General features: G+C 46.6%; 1 protein-coding gene across 2 annotated transcripts; it reads left to right on the forward strand.

The window, feature by feature from the left end:
• Positions 1 to 2,804: 2,804 nt before the first annotated feature.
• On the forward strand, positions 2,805 to 11,684 carry LOC123070220 (zinc finger protein ZPR1). 2 transcript variants are annotated; one of them, XR_006433548.1, is made up of 16 exons: positions 2,805 to 3,138; positions 3,251 to 3,295; positions 3,386 to 3,426; positions 3,511 to 3,592; positions 4,668 to 4,712; positions 4,798 to 4,854; positions 4,957 to 5,016; positions 5,115 to 5,242; positions 5,561 to 5,828; positions 5,986 to 6,052; positions 9,559 to 9,629; positions 9,737 to 9,826; positions 10,167 to 10,275; positions 10,704 to 10,795; positions 11,145 to 11,263; positions 11,426 to 11,684. XR_006433548.1 is itself a non-coding variant. In XM_044493302.1 (16 exons), the coding sequence occupies exons 1-16, from the start codon at positions 3,019 to 3,021 to the stop codon at positions 11,527 to 11,529; spliced, it is 1,485 nt and encodes a 494-aa protein (XP_044349237.1). In that variant the 5' UTR covers positions 2,808 to 3,018; the 3' UTR covers positions 11,530 to 11,684. The 2 variants fall into 2 exon arrangements, 1 of the variants encoding a protein (XP_044349237.1); XM_044493302.1 differs by having other exon boundaries at positions 2,808 to 3,138; positions 11,158 to 11,263.
• The last annotated feature ends 2,896 nt before the right edge of the window (positions 11,685 to 14,580 follow it).

Consider the following 14,580-nt stretch of genomic DNA (forward strand, 5'->3'; position numbering starts at 1 on the left):
TCAACTGCTAACCAGTAAGCATCAGTCAAGGTGATTGGTCTGAGTGGCCTAAGTTGGTATGTAATATAAGTTGGGAGCCCAACCCATTCACATAGCACCTGACAAACCAACTTTAAGATATCTGTGGGTTATCTTCTTGAACATCAGCCATAATTTCCTCAAATTGTTCAGTATACTCAGCTACAGAAGAGGTGTTCTGTTTCAAGTTGTTGAACCTGTCAGTGAGATCATAAGAACTTGATGCAGAAAACATGTGGATGAATTCAGTGCAAAGTTGATCCCAGCTCGGTTTCTTCTTCAGAATGTTGGATCTTCTCAACCACACATCAGCTTTGCCCACTATGTGCATTTGTGCCAAGTTGACCTTGTAATCAGTGGGAGTACCAGCCATTTGGAAAAAACTCTCGCTTTGCCTGATCCAGCCGACAGGGTTAGTGCCATCGAACGTGGGAAAATCCAGCCTAGGACCCTTGGTTATGGATTTCAAAAATTGAGTTCTCATTTCCTGCTCATACTGTCTGTAATAATATTTCTAGTTTACTCGGACAACAGGAGGTTGAAAGTTGTGGAATGTTGGAGTGTGTGTAGTATGATAAGCCGCTGAGGGTGTTACATTTCTGGAATGCCCTTCCCGCCTGTTATGATCAATGAAACCTGGCGGAGCTGAGCTGCTGGCAATTCTGATCGGGCGTAAGTTAGGAGGTATCTACATAGAGATCTGCCTGGTCTTCTCCTGTTCCTCGGCGAGTCATTTGCGTAGTTCTTCAGTACTCGTGGAGGAGAGAAGGTACTTCTGATCTACTTTTGGTTGAGGAACTGGCTGCACTGGAGACGGTACTCGTGGAGGAGAGAAGGATTTGAGCACATCTGCCATAGTGGCCGGTTGTGTATTCAAAGCAGAGACCGCATCCTGAACCCCCATCATGACCTTGGTCATCGCATCTTGCTTGAGATGGATGGCGTGCACATCCTTGCGCAAGTCCTCCATGTCACCTCGTAGCTCTGCTGTTTCTTCTCGATTTTGCAGCCCGTCGCCCTTCATAGCTACCAAATCGGCCAAATCGCCTTCATCGATGCTTGCCTTCGAACGCTCCATCGAGATTCCAGGTGGCCGAGAGGAATTTTACAACCAGCAAACTGGAAACCCGATCGGATCTGGAACTCCTGCCGCCGCCAATGAAATTCGCCCCCTTCTGCAACACCACTCAGTGGGAACCTAGGATTTTACTACAGGAACGATGTGTTCCAGCAACCAGTTCCGGCCCTGAGCTGTCGCTGAACAGGCCTACCGCCGCCAGCGCCGCCAACACCGCCGCCTTGCTGTCCAACCCCGCCGCCATGCTAGATCTCATCGTCGCCGTTGGAATTGGGAGAGGAGGGTGGGAGAAAATTCACCTACGCCGCTCAGCGCGCCGCCGAGGAGTGGCCTGGCATCTAATACCAATTGTCATGCCTCATCGATGATCTGGATCGAGATTTAGAGCTAGGGTTCTAGAGGTGATGCGTTTGGTAGGAGGAATCAAAATATATTCTGTATTAGCTCTAGAGTATTGATCGAATGATTCATCAGAATAGTCATGACGATTACAAGGGAGTGGCTGGCTTTATATAAGCTCAGCTGGCAAGCGCTGGAAAGTAAACAGGACTGGGTGAAAAGCTACAGTAAAGTGAAAACAGGCGAGCGACGCGAGCCGTCCATTTGTCTTGATGATCTCCTTCCGTAGCCGTCCGATAGCTGAAGGTAATGACAGTTCCCTGATGCTGGCTGTGGTCTGACAGCAAGGGACCTGGGCGCTCGGTGGTTGTGCAGGGGCGCACGGCGGGCGATGATGTCCCACAACCGTCAGCTTTTGAGGTTTCAAGTACATGGCCCCTATTGGGCAATCCACCAACTTCTAAAAATCCCCAAATCTTGCTCCTTGATTTTCAATTGCAGCGCCTCTTGCTCCTGCTGTGGAGTTGTAAAGCAGAGGGACTCCGAATAGGGCCATAGTAGCTGCTGCTTTTTTTGAAAACATAGTAGTAACTGTTCATGTTTAATACTGAGTAATTTACTTTATTTATTCACCTCTTAATCTTCAGACCTCTACTTACTGAGCTGGCGTGAGCTTCTACTTTTGAATAAGTCTAGTAAAATGCGAGCATCGATGTTAAGTCTAGAAACCTGGACTGAGAATACTATTCTTCAAGGTTGCTTCACGGCGTGAGCTTTTACTAGTTGCTAATGACATGATAATTGCGAATCAACCTGTGGTTGGGTGGTTAGAAGGATTGTGGTATCCCCAGCCCACCAGGGTTCAAATTCTGGTGCTCACATTTATTTCTGAATTTATTTCAGGATTTCTGACGATGCGCATTCAGTAGGAGAAGACGTTCCCGTCGATGACGAGGTGGCTATGGCAACTTCGTAAATTTCAAGATGATATGTCGGCTCAGCCAAATTTTGGCATTGCCAATATTTGGCAAAACCAGAAGTTGCCAATATGTGCGCTTTGCGTATGTGCTGTGTTAAAAAAATGACATGACAATTGTTGCCGCAAGAAAATAAGAGCCTAATTGGTTTGGTGCCAATAATTGGCATGCCAACTGTTGGCACGTCTAAAAAATTGGCTCTCAGTTGGTTGGCTACCAATTGATTTTTGCTCACCTCTCAAAAAGTTAGCAATTTTTGGCAACTTCTGGTTTTGCTAAATGTTGGCTTGCCATGCCAAACTTTGGCAGTGAACCAATTAGCCTCTAAATGACACGACAATTGTGCTGGTTTTGGCTTTGCTTTTTATACTCCTCCAGCTTTTGGCCCGTGCCCAGCAACCCGCCAGCGTCCACTTCTTTCCAGAGGCTACTAGGTTGCTCTCCTTTCTCCCGTTCTTTTCTCCTACAGAGGTCCCGCCGCACTTCTTTGCCCTCCCACCGCGAGCACGAGCGCCAAACCAAGCAGTGCGAGGAGAAGAGACCGCGAGAGTCTTCTGGAGACCACTCCTTCGCGAGAAGCCCAACCCGCACCGCTATCCCGTGACCATGGCAAACTCCGGCGACGAGGCGCGCGTTGTGACGGACCTCCGCTCCGCTGCGGAGTCGGCGGGCGGCGATGAGGCGCTTCACGAAATCGAGTCTCTCTGCATGCGCTGCGGCGAGAATGTAAAGCGCCTTGACCTTGCCTGTGATACCGCTCCTAATCCCCCCCCCCTTCCCTTTGGTTTCGGCTCGACTCGTCGCGAGTTCTGACACGTACTACTTTCCTTCTGGTCAGGGCACCACGAGGTTGCTGCTGACTACGATCCCCAACTTCCGGGAGGTGAGCTTCTTCGCGTTCTGTGCTCGTTGCGAAAGCGGATTGTTCTGATTGGAGAATGGGGGTAAACCTGCTGCGTTTGTGAATCTGCAGGTTGTTCTGATGGCTTTCGAGTGCCCGCATTGTAATGAAAGGTAATGCAATGCCCGTTTATAATCTACGGGGTACTTCTGCACATGCAAGTGCAATATCTTAAGTTCTGTGTGCTTGTGAATTAGGAACAACGAGGTCCAGTTTGCTGGACAGCTCCAGCCCAAGGGATGTTGCTACCGCTTGGAGATCCCTCAAGGGCAGAACGAGGTCTGTTTTTGTAGGGGCGCCTATAACTCGATTCAACCGTTACTGTGCTATCTGTTCCACTACACGCCATACTTTGGAACCTATTTAGTCTAGTATCATGGTACTTTTAACAAATTCCAGTAGGATATATTACCTCTGTTTCAAATTATAAGACGTTTTGGTAGGCCAAAAATGTCTTATATTTGGAATGGAGGTTAGTAGTTGTTATGACCTCAAATTTGTTCCCAGTAGATATTGTATCCACAGACAGAAAGGGGAAGTGAATTTGAAATGTAATTGTGGTGCCAAAGTGAGCTTTAAACCCTCTTGTGAGCAACTGATCATGTTACTGTCTGTTTAGTTGTATATCCCAAATATTTCGAAGAGTGGATTGATCTGTTCTTGTCTCTTTATTCGTATGTCCAATCTCACCTTGCTAACACGACACACATGATTCAAATCCAAAGAGAATTCTATCCTGTATCCTCAGAGTGGATATTAATTACAAGCCACCAGCTTGTAAGATTCAGCCTTTGGGTTATACCCAAACATATCTTGCAAGTCAGATGAAGTATGATTAGTTTTTTTGCACTTTTATATGAAATATGGTCCTTACCGTCCATGTGATGCTGTAATAAAATCAGAAATAAATCGTGGACCAACTTATTTTTAGTTTGTATAAATACACTGGTACACTTCCAACTCCTCTATGGCGACTTCTCCTAATGACAGAACTGTTCTATTTATAAAGTTACAGCTTTACTTAGACTGCAACTAGTTCTTTTGCACCTGTTAATTTGTATTGCAGTTTATGTTACTTTTTACTATATAACTGTGGTTACTTTAAGATTCACTAGTATTGGTGTATATCTTGCCCCTTCTTTTGCTTGTTATGTGTGGTTCCATTATTGATGTGATTCCTACTACAATTACAAATTAACTCTTTTTGCATTTTCCCCTTGTGCTGTGTAGTTTTGTTATTGTATTTTTAGTTGTGACATTATTTCAGTTTTAAATTCATACGCATATTACTGTCTGTCTGTCTTTTTTGTACATTTGATCTTCATAGTGTGATTAACAAGCGGTATTGGCACAGATACTGAACCGTCAGGTCGTCAAATCTGATTCAGCAACTATCAAGGTATTGATATTGATCTACTTGTTAATACATTTATGCTAAATACACACAATGCATTGATTCTGTTATAATTTTACACTTCTTACAGATTCCAGAACTGGACTTTGAAATTCCTCCGGAAGCTCAACGTGGAACACTTTCAACAGTATGCTTCACTGAATTTTGTATATTAATTCCGAAGAAATGGTTCCTTTCGAATTCATTTTATTTATTGCTAGTTTGTTAAATATTTTGGATCATAAATTAGGTGGAAGGTATTATTATGCGAGCTGTGGAGGAGTTGCAGGCACTTCAAGATGAAAGAAAGGTGAACCTTTGGGCCTGTATGCTTAAAGTCAGGCTTATAGTTATTTAATTTCAATTGAGTCACTGAGTGATATGCTTATCATCTTCTTGGAGCTGCAGAAAGCGGATCCTCAAAAAGCTGAAGCTATTGATCAGTTTTTAATAAAATTGAGATCTCTTGGATCAGGAGAAGCTGCGTTTACCTTTGTTCTTGATGATCCTGCTGGAAACAGCTTCATCGAGAACCCGTAAGATTAGTTGTAGACTTCATTGTTTGAGATTTGGATTTTATGACTTATTTTGATATGGAAATGAAAGACTTGGTTCTACTTTGTACCTGCACTTTTACCGTTTTTGCACTCTTTTTGTTATTTATAATTATATAATGTAGTTCTAATCATGGAACTGAGAGAACATGGTTCTACTTTCACCATTTTTGCAACCTGTAGTCAATTGAGTGACGACTTATGTTGCAGAGAATAGTTTATATATGTGTCTGTTAGCTCTGTTCATGCTTGAAGTACTTATAACTGGACATATATTGATTAATCCGCATAAATTCACAGGCATGCTCCTTCATCAGATCCTTCGTTATCTGTCAGTTTCTATGAAAGGACATCTGAACAACAAGCAGCACTTGGTTTTCTTGTTGATCCACCAACCGGAGAATCTGGAGATCCTTCGCAGAATGCTTCAACAGTTGAGGCAAATTCTGTCGAGTTACCAAAGGTGCCCCATGGATCAGTTGGAGCTGTCGCAGGTCGTCGTGCTATTGCTCAGGGAAACCCTGATGAAATTGCTGCAGCGCTGTGTAGGTATACAGCTCCAGAAGAGGTATGTCTGTTCAGTTGCTTGGCAATGCCGTTATCAAGAATTTACTCCCGCCGTTCCAAAACATTTGTCGTGGTTTTAGTTATGAACTAAAACCACGACAAGTATTTCAGAATGGTGGGAATAGTTAATTTGTGCCTTACAAAATTCAGTTGGACAGGTTGATACTTTGCCATCAACATGTGGAGCCTGTGGAGCTGCATGTGTGACTCGTTTCTTTGCTACAAGTATCCTCTTCACCGAACATGGACTATTTTTTGTGAATTTTATTGATTATATGTGGTGTTTATGTTACACTTGTTTATTTGCTGGATCAACAACAACAACAACAAAGCCTTTAGTCCCAAACAAGTTGGGGTAGGCTAGAGGTGAAACCCATAAGATCTCGCAACCAACTCATGGCTCTGGCACATGGATAGCAAGCTTCCACGCACCCCTGTCCATAGCTAGCTCTTTGTCGATACTCCAATCCTTCAGGTCTCTCTTAACGGACTCCTCCCATGTCAAATTCAGTCGACCCCGCCCTCTCTTGACATTCTCCGCACGCTTTAGCCGTCCGCTATGCACTGGAGCTTCTGGAGGCCTGCGCTGAATATGCCCAAACCATCTCAAACGATGTTGGACAAGCTTCTTCTCAATTGGTGCTACCCCAACTCTATCTCGTATATCATCATTCCGGACTCGATCCTTCCTCGTGTGGCCACACATCCATCTCAACATATGCATCTCTGCCACACCTAACTGTTGAACATGTCGCCTTTTAGTCGGCTAACACTCCGCGCCATACAACATTGCGGGTCGAACCGCCGTCCTGTAGAACTTGCCTTTTAGCTTTTGTGGCACTCTCTTGTCACAGAGAATGCCAGAAGCTTGGCGCCACTTCATCCATCCGGCTTTGATTCGATGGTTCACATCTTCATCAATACCCCCATCCTCTTGCAACATTGACCCCAAATACCGAAAGGTGTCCTTCCGAGGTACCACCTGGCCATCAAGGCTAACCTCCTCCTCCTCACACCTAGTAGTACTGAAACCGCACATCATGTACTCGGTTTTAGTTCTACTAAGCCTAAACCCTTTCGATTCCAAGGTTTGTCTCCATAACTCTAACTTCCTATTTACCCCCGTCCGACCATCGTCAACTAGCACCACATCATCCGCAAAGAGCATACACCATGGGATATCTCCTTGTATACCCCTTGTGACCTCATCCATCACCAATGCAAAAAGATAAGGGCTCAAAGCTGACCCCTGATGCAGTCCTATCTTAATCGGGAAGTCATCGGTGTCGACATCACTTGTTCGAACACTTGTCACAACATTATTGTACATGTCCTTGATGAGGGTAATGTACTTTGCTGGGACTTTGTGTTTCTCCAAGGCCCACCACATGACATTCCGCGGAATCTTATCATAGGCCTTCTCCAAGTCAATGAACACCATATGCAAGTCCTTCTTTTGCTCCCTATATCTCTCCATAAGTTGTCGTACCAAGAAAATGGCTTCCATGGTCGACCTCCCAGGCATGAAACCAAACTGATTTTTGGTCACGCTTGTCATTCTTCTTAAGCGGTGCTCAATGACTCTCTCCCATAGCTTCATTGTATGGCTCATCAGCTTAATTCCACGGTAATTAGTACAACTCTGAACATTCCCCTTGTTCTTGAAGATTGGTACTAATATACTCCGTCTCCATTCTTCTGGCATCTTGTTTGCCCGAAAAATGAGGTTGAAAAGCTTGGTTAGCCATACTATCGCTATGTCCCCAAGACCTTTCCACACCTCAATGGGGATACAATCAGGGCCCATCGCCTTGCCTCCTTTCATCCTTTTTAAAGCCTCCTTCACCTCAGACTCCTGGATGCGCCGCACAAAACGCATGCTGGTCTCATCAAAGGAGTCGTCCAGTTCAATGGTAGAACTCTCATTCTCCCCATTGAACAACTTGTCGAAGTACTCCCGCCATCTATGCTTAATCTCTTCGTCCTTCACCAAGAGTTGGCCTGCTCCATCCTTGATGCATTTGACTTGGCCAATATCCCTCGTCTTCCTCTCCCGGATCTTAGCCATCTTATAGATGTCCCTTTCACCTTCCTTCGTGCCTAACCGTTGGTAGAGGTCCTCATATGCCCGACCCCTTGCTTCACCAACAGCTCGCTTTGCGGCCTTCTTCGCCATCTTGTACTTCTCTATGTTGTCTGCACTCCTATCTAGGTATAGGCGTCTGAAGCAATCTTTCTTCTCTTTAATCGCCTTCTGGACATCATCATTCCACCACCAGGTATCCTTATCTTCGCTTCTCCTTCCCCTGGACACTCCAAACTCCTCCGAGGCCACCTTACGAATGCAAGTCGCCATCTTCATCCACACATTGTCCGCATCCCCTCCTTCCTCCCAAGGGCCCTCCTTAATTACCCTCTCCTTGAACACCTGAGCTACCTCCCCCTTGAGCTTCCACCACTTCGTTCTAGCGACCTTGGCACGCTTATCCCGCTGGACATGAATCCGAAAGCGGAAGTCAGCAACCACCAGCTTATGCTGGGGTACAACACTCTCCCCAGGTATCACCTCAGAGTCTAGGCACGCACGCCTATCTTCCCTTCTCGAGAGGATGAAATCAATCTGGCTAGAGTGTTGGCCACTACTAAAAGTCACCAGATGTGATCCTCTCTTTCTAAACAGGGTGTTAGCTACAATCATGTTGTAGGCTAGAGCAAAGCTTAAGACATCTTCTCCTTCTTGATTCCTGATGCCATAGCCAAAGCCCCCATGCGCCCCTTCAAAACCTGTGTTAGATGTACCCACGTGGCCATTGAGGTCTCCTCCTATGAAGAGCTTCTCACCAATCGGTACACTCCTAACCATGTCTTCCAAGCCTTCCCAGAACTCCCTCTTGGTGTTCTCATTGTGGCCTACTTGCGGGGCATACGCGCTGATAACATTGAGAACCAAGTCCTCAACTACCAGCTTGACCAGGATAATCCGGTCCCCACGTCTCCTGACGTCTACCACTCCATACTTGAGGCTCTTGTTGATCAAGATACCTACGCCATGTCTGTTTGCAGCCGTCCCCGTGTACCACAGCTTGAAGCCGGTATCCTCCACCTCCTTCGCCTTCTGTCCTCTCCATTTGGTTTCTTGGACGCAAAGGATATCAACACCTCTCCTCACTGCTGCATCAACTAGCTCCCGAAGCTTCCCTGTCAGAGACCCTACGTTCCAGCTACCTAAGCGAATCCTCCTAGGCTCGGCTAGCTTCCTTACCCTTCGCACTCGTCGAGTCAAATGCGAAGACCCTTGCTCATTTTCCACTACATCCGGGCGCCGATGTAGCGCGCCACTAAGGATGCGACGACCCGATCCTCGCTCACTTGCCACCGTATCCGGATCAAGATACGGCGCGCCACTTGGGGGGTGACGGCCCGGCCCTTGCCCATTTTCCACCACACCCGGGTTCCGATGTGGCGCGTCGCTGAGAGGGTTACGCCCCAACGAAAATCTTTTGGGTTTCATCTCCATAAGAGTGGCTGAGTTTTTACGTTGGCTCCACAAGCCTATCACAACCCTCCTCCTTTACCCGGGCTTGGGACCGGCTATGTTGAGACAACATAGGCGGAGTTTTAATCCGAAATAGATTGTATGTAGTGTTGTGTGACCAATCTCACTATCTGGAGGAGGTAACGCTGCAGATAATCTGTATTTGATGTATCGTGTGATCCTTGACCTTTGGTAGAAATCCCGTATTTCCGTGAGGTAATTGTTATGGCAGCTTCATGTGACCTGTGTGGTTATCGCAACTCAGAGGTCAGTTTCATTGTCATGTCTGTTTTTGTCCATATAGAAACTGTCTGTCATTGGTTCTTAGTAACATGTCTGAACTCAAACTAAGGCTTTTCTTTTTGCTCAATCAGTTGAAGCCTGGCGGTGAAATTCCGGCTAAAGGAAAGAAAATTATGTTACATGTGCAAAATGTAAAAGATCTTTCTCGCGATGTCATAAAGGTCAGAAAATTACTCTTTTGTTGTAGTATTAGTTTATCTGTCGCATGCAGCGATGCAGGTTGTTAAGCTGTATAATACCTGTGCATAAGATTATCCATCTTGTTCTTTTCTTGTATTGGCGATCCTTGAACTGCTTTCTGGTTCAGGGGGTAGAAAGTTTAAGTTGGTTCTTCTATAGTTAAGAAGCTTGATGCGCCTCTTAGCTGAATTTTCTGTCATACTAACAAGGCTGATTTTGATATTTTAAAGAATCTTCAAGCTTGTGTTACAGTTTGGTGTATTCGGATCAACATCTGATGTGTAAATTACTTGATTCTGAGTTACCCTTCGATCTCGTCAGTCAGATTCTGCCGCTGTGAAAGTACCTGAACTTGAGTTGGAGCTGTCAATGGGTACATTGGGTGGTATTGTCACGACAGTTGAAGGTTTAATTGTGAAAATATGTGAGGGTAAGTTCGCAACACCACACATTCTTCTTCAGTTCATGGGGACACAATGGACTGTACGATAAGTTCAAGTCACAAAATGTGCTGGCCAACAGCAACTTTTGTACCTACAGTGGATTTCTTAACGTTACGAGACGGAAGTGTCTTGAAGCCACTCTGTATAGTCGATGTTTCTCTCATAATACGTCTATACCCTCTCACGGTTTTGTCAACAGTTCCCCAGTATCATCATTGAAACCTGTGGTTCTCATTTATCTCAGTTCCAGCTGTTAAGCATCTAACTGCTCTTTACAGGACGTCCTTTTTTAAGCAAAGTTTGTGGAAACTTCTTTATTCAACATAGCTTATGCAACTTATATGAAATACACCTGAATAGATGCAATCGTTATTCTTCTCAAACTCAAATGATAAGTTCTATTTTGGGGCTGCAGCTCTGGAGCGGGTTCATGGATTCCAATTGGGTGATAGCACAAATGAATGGAAGAAAAAGAAATGGGATGATTTCCAGCAAAGATTATCAAAGGTACCAGTTTCGTTTCGCTGGAATGTTCTATCTATTCCAGCAGGGACTGCTTCACCTCCAATCTGGAGAAGATTATGGCTGTGCTTTTCTTTCTATAGCATCTCGGTTCTTGAGTGTCTTGAGTTTCTTTCCTTATAACATGAGGCAATTTTATTTATGTGATAGCATCCCTGTTCAGAATGTATTGAGTCCTTCCTGCTTATTTTGGCTTTTCCTAACCTTGTTTCATGCTAAACTTGATTGGAGGCCTGGTTAGAAAATCGCTGACTATTTTCAGTGGAAGGTCGTGATTGCGCTAATCAATTGTGAATTAATATGTGATATCCCTATTTCAGTAACATTTACACAGTGTGTAATTTCAGCTCCTGAGTTTACAAGAGCCCTGGACCTTAATTATCGATGATGCGTTAGCGGCTTCGTTTGTCGCCCCAGCCACAGATTTGATAGAAGATGACAGCCAGCTACTCAGTAAGTTAGACTAATCAATGAATTGTACGCAGCATCATGTATTATTCAAACCAGTGAAGGGACATTCATGCATTGGCATTTCAAGTCTGAATGATCTGTGGAAGTTTTGTTAATTACCTGCAATTATGATTTACTCAATGTATTTATCACTATGAATGGCAGTTGAGGACTATGAGAGGAGTTGGGAGCAGAATGAGGAGCTTGGCTTGAATGACATGGACACCTCCTCTGCAGACATTGCTTACAATATGACCAGCGCAGAATAAGTTTAGATCTTTTTGTGCTCAGTGTTGTAGCCTGTAATATTATGGATCTAAAACTTGATCGCTCGTATTTTGAAAAAAACTTGATAAACTTCCTGTTTTCTGGGAACATCTACTCCCTTGGTCCCATAACATAATATAAGAAGGTTTTTCACACTAGTTCTTATATTATGGGAAGGAGAGAGTATTTACTTTGCTTATTGCAGTAAGAATGGGTGGTTTTGAGATGGCAAATAGTTTTTTCAGTTCCCACCTAAAAAGTTGGAAATTTTGAGTTGGGAAGATACTAATGAGTATATTGTATGTTTTTTTTGAGAGCTATCTGGAGTAATATCTATCTGTTGGAGGGGGTAGGACCAACTGGAAACAGTCACGAGTTTAGCGGTGTAATGGTAGGAGAGTTGTGTAGGGGTGTTCGGTAAGGGTCAGTTCCTCCCAGTAGGCAGGGTGAGTCGTGGTAGGGGTGTTTAATGTTTGATCTTTTTATAAAGTGCTAGGCTAAAGCTTTGCCGATTTCGATAACTTTGGAAAAAAAGAATTGCCTTCTCTAGGAAGAAATTATCCTACTAGTCTGAAGAGATTGCCAACCCCCCTATAACTAAAATTGCCAGGGTACTCACTTCTGTTAGCAGCTGGGAGCCCCCCACGACTTTTCCTCGTCCTCCCGAGTCGCCCCCGTGCGGTGGTTGGGAGGCCCCAGATCCCGTCGCCCCTGACTCCCCCTCTCGTCCTCCTCCTCCCTCGCCGTCGCCTGAGGGCGTGGCCATGCAAAGCCTTGCCGTCGCCGGCGGCGGCGGGGACTAGGTGCCCTCCTGCTCGAGAGGAGCTGGCGCGGGCCGGCGCCCCCGGGCCAGAGTGTGGCGTGCGGCTGGATGTCACGACGGGGGCTGGCAGTGCTTCGGCGATCCCATACCCCATAACGGTCGCCAGGGACGGCGGCGGCATGACCAGATCGGCGGCGGCGTGGCCGGATCTGGGCCCAGGCGTGAGCTTGGTCTCCGGGTCACGGTCGACGCGATGGCGAGTGCGACATGTCGGCAGCTGGACGGATCTGCGGGATTCCATCCTTGAATGGTCCTTGACAATTCGGGCAACTCCGGGGAAAAGCCTAGATTTCCATGGGATCGAGCGATGGCGGTGCTTTTGCGTCATAGGCCCTCTTCAGGGCATCGTTTTGAAATTTGCTACGGTTGAAGGGACCAGCGAGGCCGGCGGCATATGCCCGCTGGCGCAACTGCCGATGAAAATCGCGCCGACTACGGTCACGGCGGACGATGGCGGCGTCTTTGATGTCGTTTCCTTGTCGAGGCATCGTCGTTGCAGTTGCCTTCATCAGGCTCAGGATGCTCCGGGGGAAACCCTGGATCTGGGACTCCCGGATTGGATGATGATGGCGTTTCTATCGAAAAAGGCTTTCGCCCCGCTTTATAAATAAAGCAAACCGCCAGAGAGCGCACATACAAGGACTAGTCCATACACACACTCAAGTCTCACAAATAAGTACAGAGGTTCTGCACAAGGACTAGTCCATACACACACTCAAGTCTCACAAATAAGTACAGAGGTTCTGCTGAGTCACAGCTCAACAAGCCCAGACAAAATAAAAGAAAAGAGCCGGAGACCGGGACAAGCGTTCTTAGTATCGCTTTTCCTCATGGGGGCATCATTTTGGAGCAAGTGATGGCTGGATGTGATAAGAGGAGAAGCGGTGCTTCATCATACACATTGATGGTGTCGGATCTCGATGGCATGCCGCCCTGAAGATTAGGCGTCTGTTGTGCGATGATGGACTCGCGCAGGAGGTCGACGCTGTCTGGCGTCGGCGTCAGCTAGACCGGGCAAGGTATATGCATCAATACAACTCTGAAGATGGATTGATGATAGATGGCTGCGGCGACCTCATACCCGGCAGGCGTCCTGGTTGAGGAGCACGCCGGACTGGTGGGTGCCCATACCCGGCAAGCGTCCTGGTTGGGACCTCAGGTCTTAGATGTTAGGTTTGGCTGCAAGGTCTGTTTGGTATTAGTCTCAGACTATCGGCGCCCCTTCATCATCTGGATAGGAGTAGCGAAATGTTGCTTAGACGGTGACTTTAGCCTTATTGTTGTGTGACTTTGTAAAGTCTTGTGTTAATAATTAATAAAATGACTGTATGCATCGCCCAGATGCAGAGGCCGGGGTCTTCCTCGTTTTCTAGAAAAAAAAACTAAAATTGCCATGAAAATTGTTGGTAAATGCTATGCTCGAGAGAATGTTTGCCAGCTATTGCGGCCCTTCTTCATATACAGCGCCACATGCTCAGGTTTTCCCCTTCTCGTCACTGGTCCTGTGTGCCATCTTCATCAGTGTGACACTCACCTGGAGCAAGGCACGCAGGCGGCCAGCACGGAAGGAGCCGCCAAGCTCCTACGCGCGAGAGATGAAGTCGCACAAGGTTTGGGATGATGGACCCGATTCGAGGCTGCCCGCCGGAGCCAGTTCGTGGTCGCTAGTATCACAGGAGGCCAACGGCCAAAAGCTCTCCTACCACCTTGTGGGAGCAGAGCTTCGCCGGAGAACACATTTGACAGACCCCTCCCTTTTCCAACCCAACTAGTATTAAGCTTGCTCCGGGATGAATATTCTAGAGCACTCGATGAGTAGTAAGCATGTGTAGAGTGCATTAAAAATCCGTGCCAAGCAAGCAGGCCAGGATCAATGGATGACATCAAGACCAGTCACATGGCAGCCGCACACACAAGGACAGATCGGAAGCTTCTTCCCGCTTTATCAAACTTGGTACGGGGGCGAAGCCAACTTTAAGCAAAGCTCCCCGTAGTTGGGCTCCAACGAGGAGTCCACGTTCTCCACACTCGCACGACGCGAGCAGCTAGCTTGTTGCTTGACGCGTCGTCGTCCTCGCAGCCGCACATGCACATGTTGACGACCACCGCGCGCGTCGGTGGCACTCCTCCAGCGAACGCATCCATCGCGCACCGCCGCGCCGAACTCGCTCCCATAATGCACGCTCATGCATGTGGCCGACCTGATCCGCGGACCCACGGATTTAGCGGC

Source organism: Triticum aestivum, chromosome 3B, assembly GCF_018294505.1.
Source record: "Triticum aestivum cultivar Chinese Spring chromosome 3B, IWGSC CS RefSeq v2.1, whole genome shotgun sequence".
Classification (NCBI taxonomy): Eukaryota; Viridiplantae; Streptophyta; class Magnoliopsida; order Poales; family Poaceae; genus Triticum; species Triticum aestivum.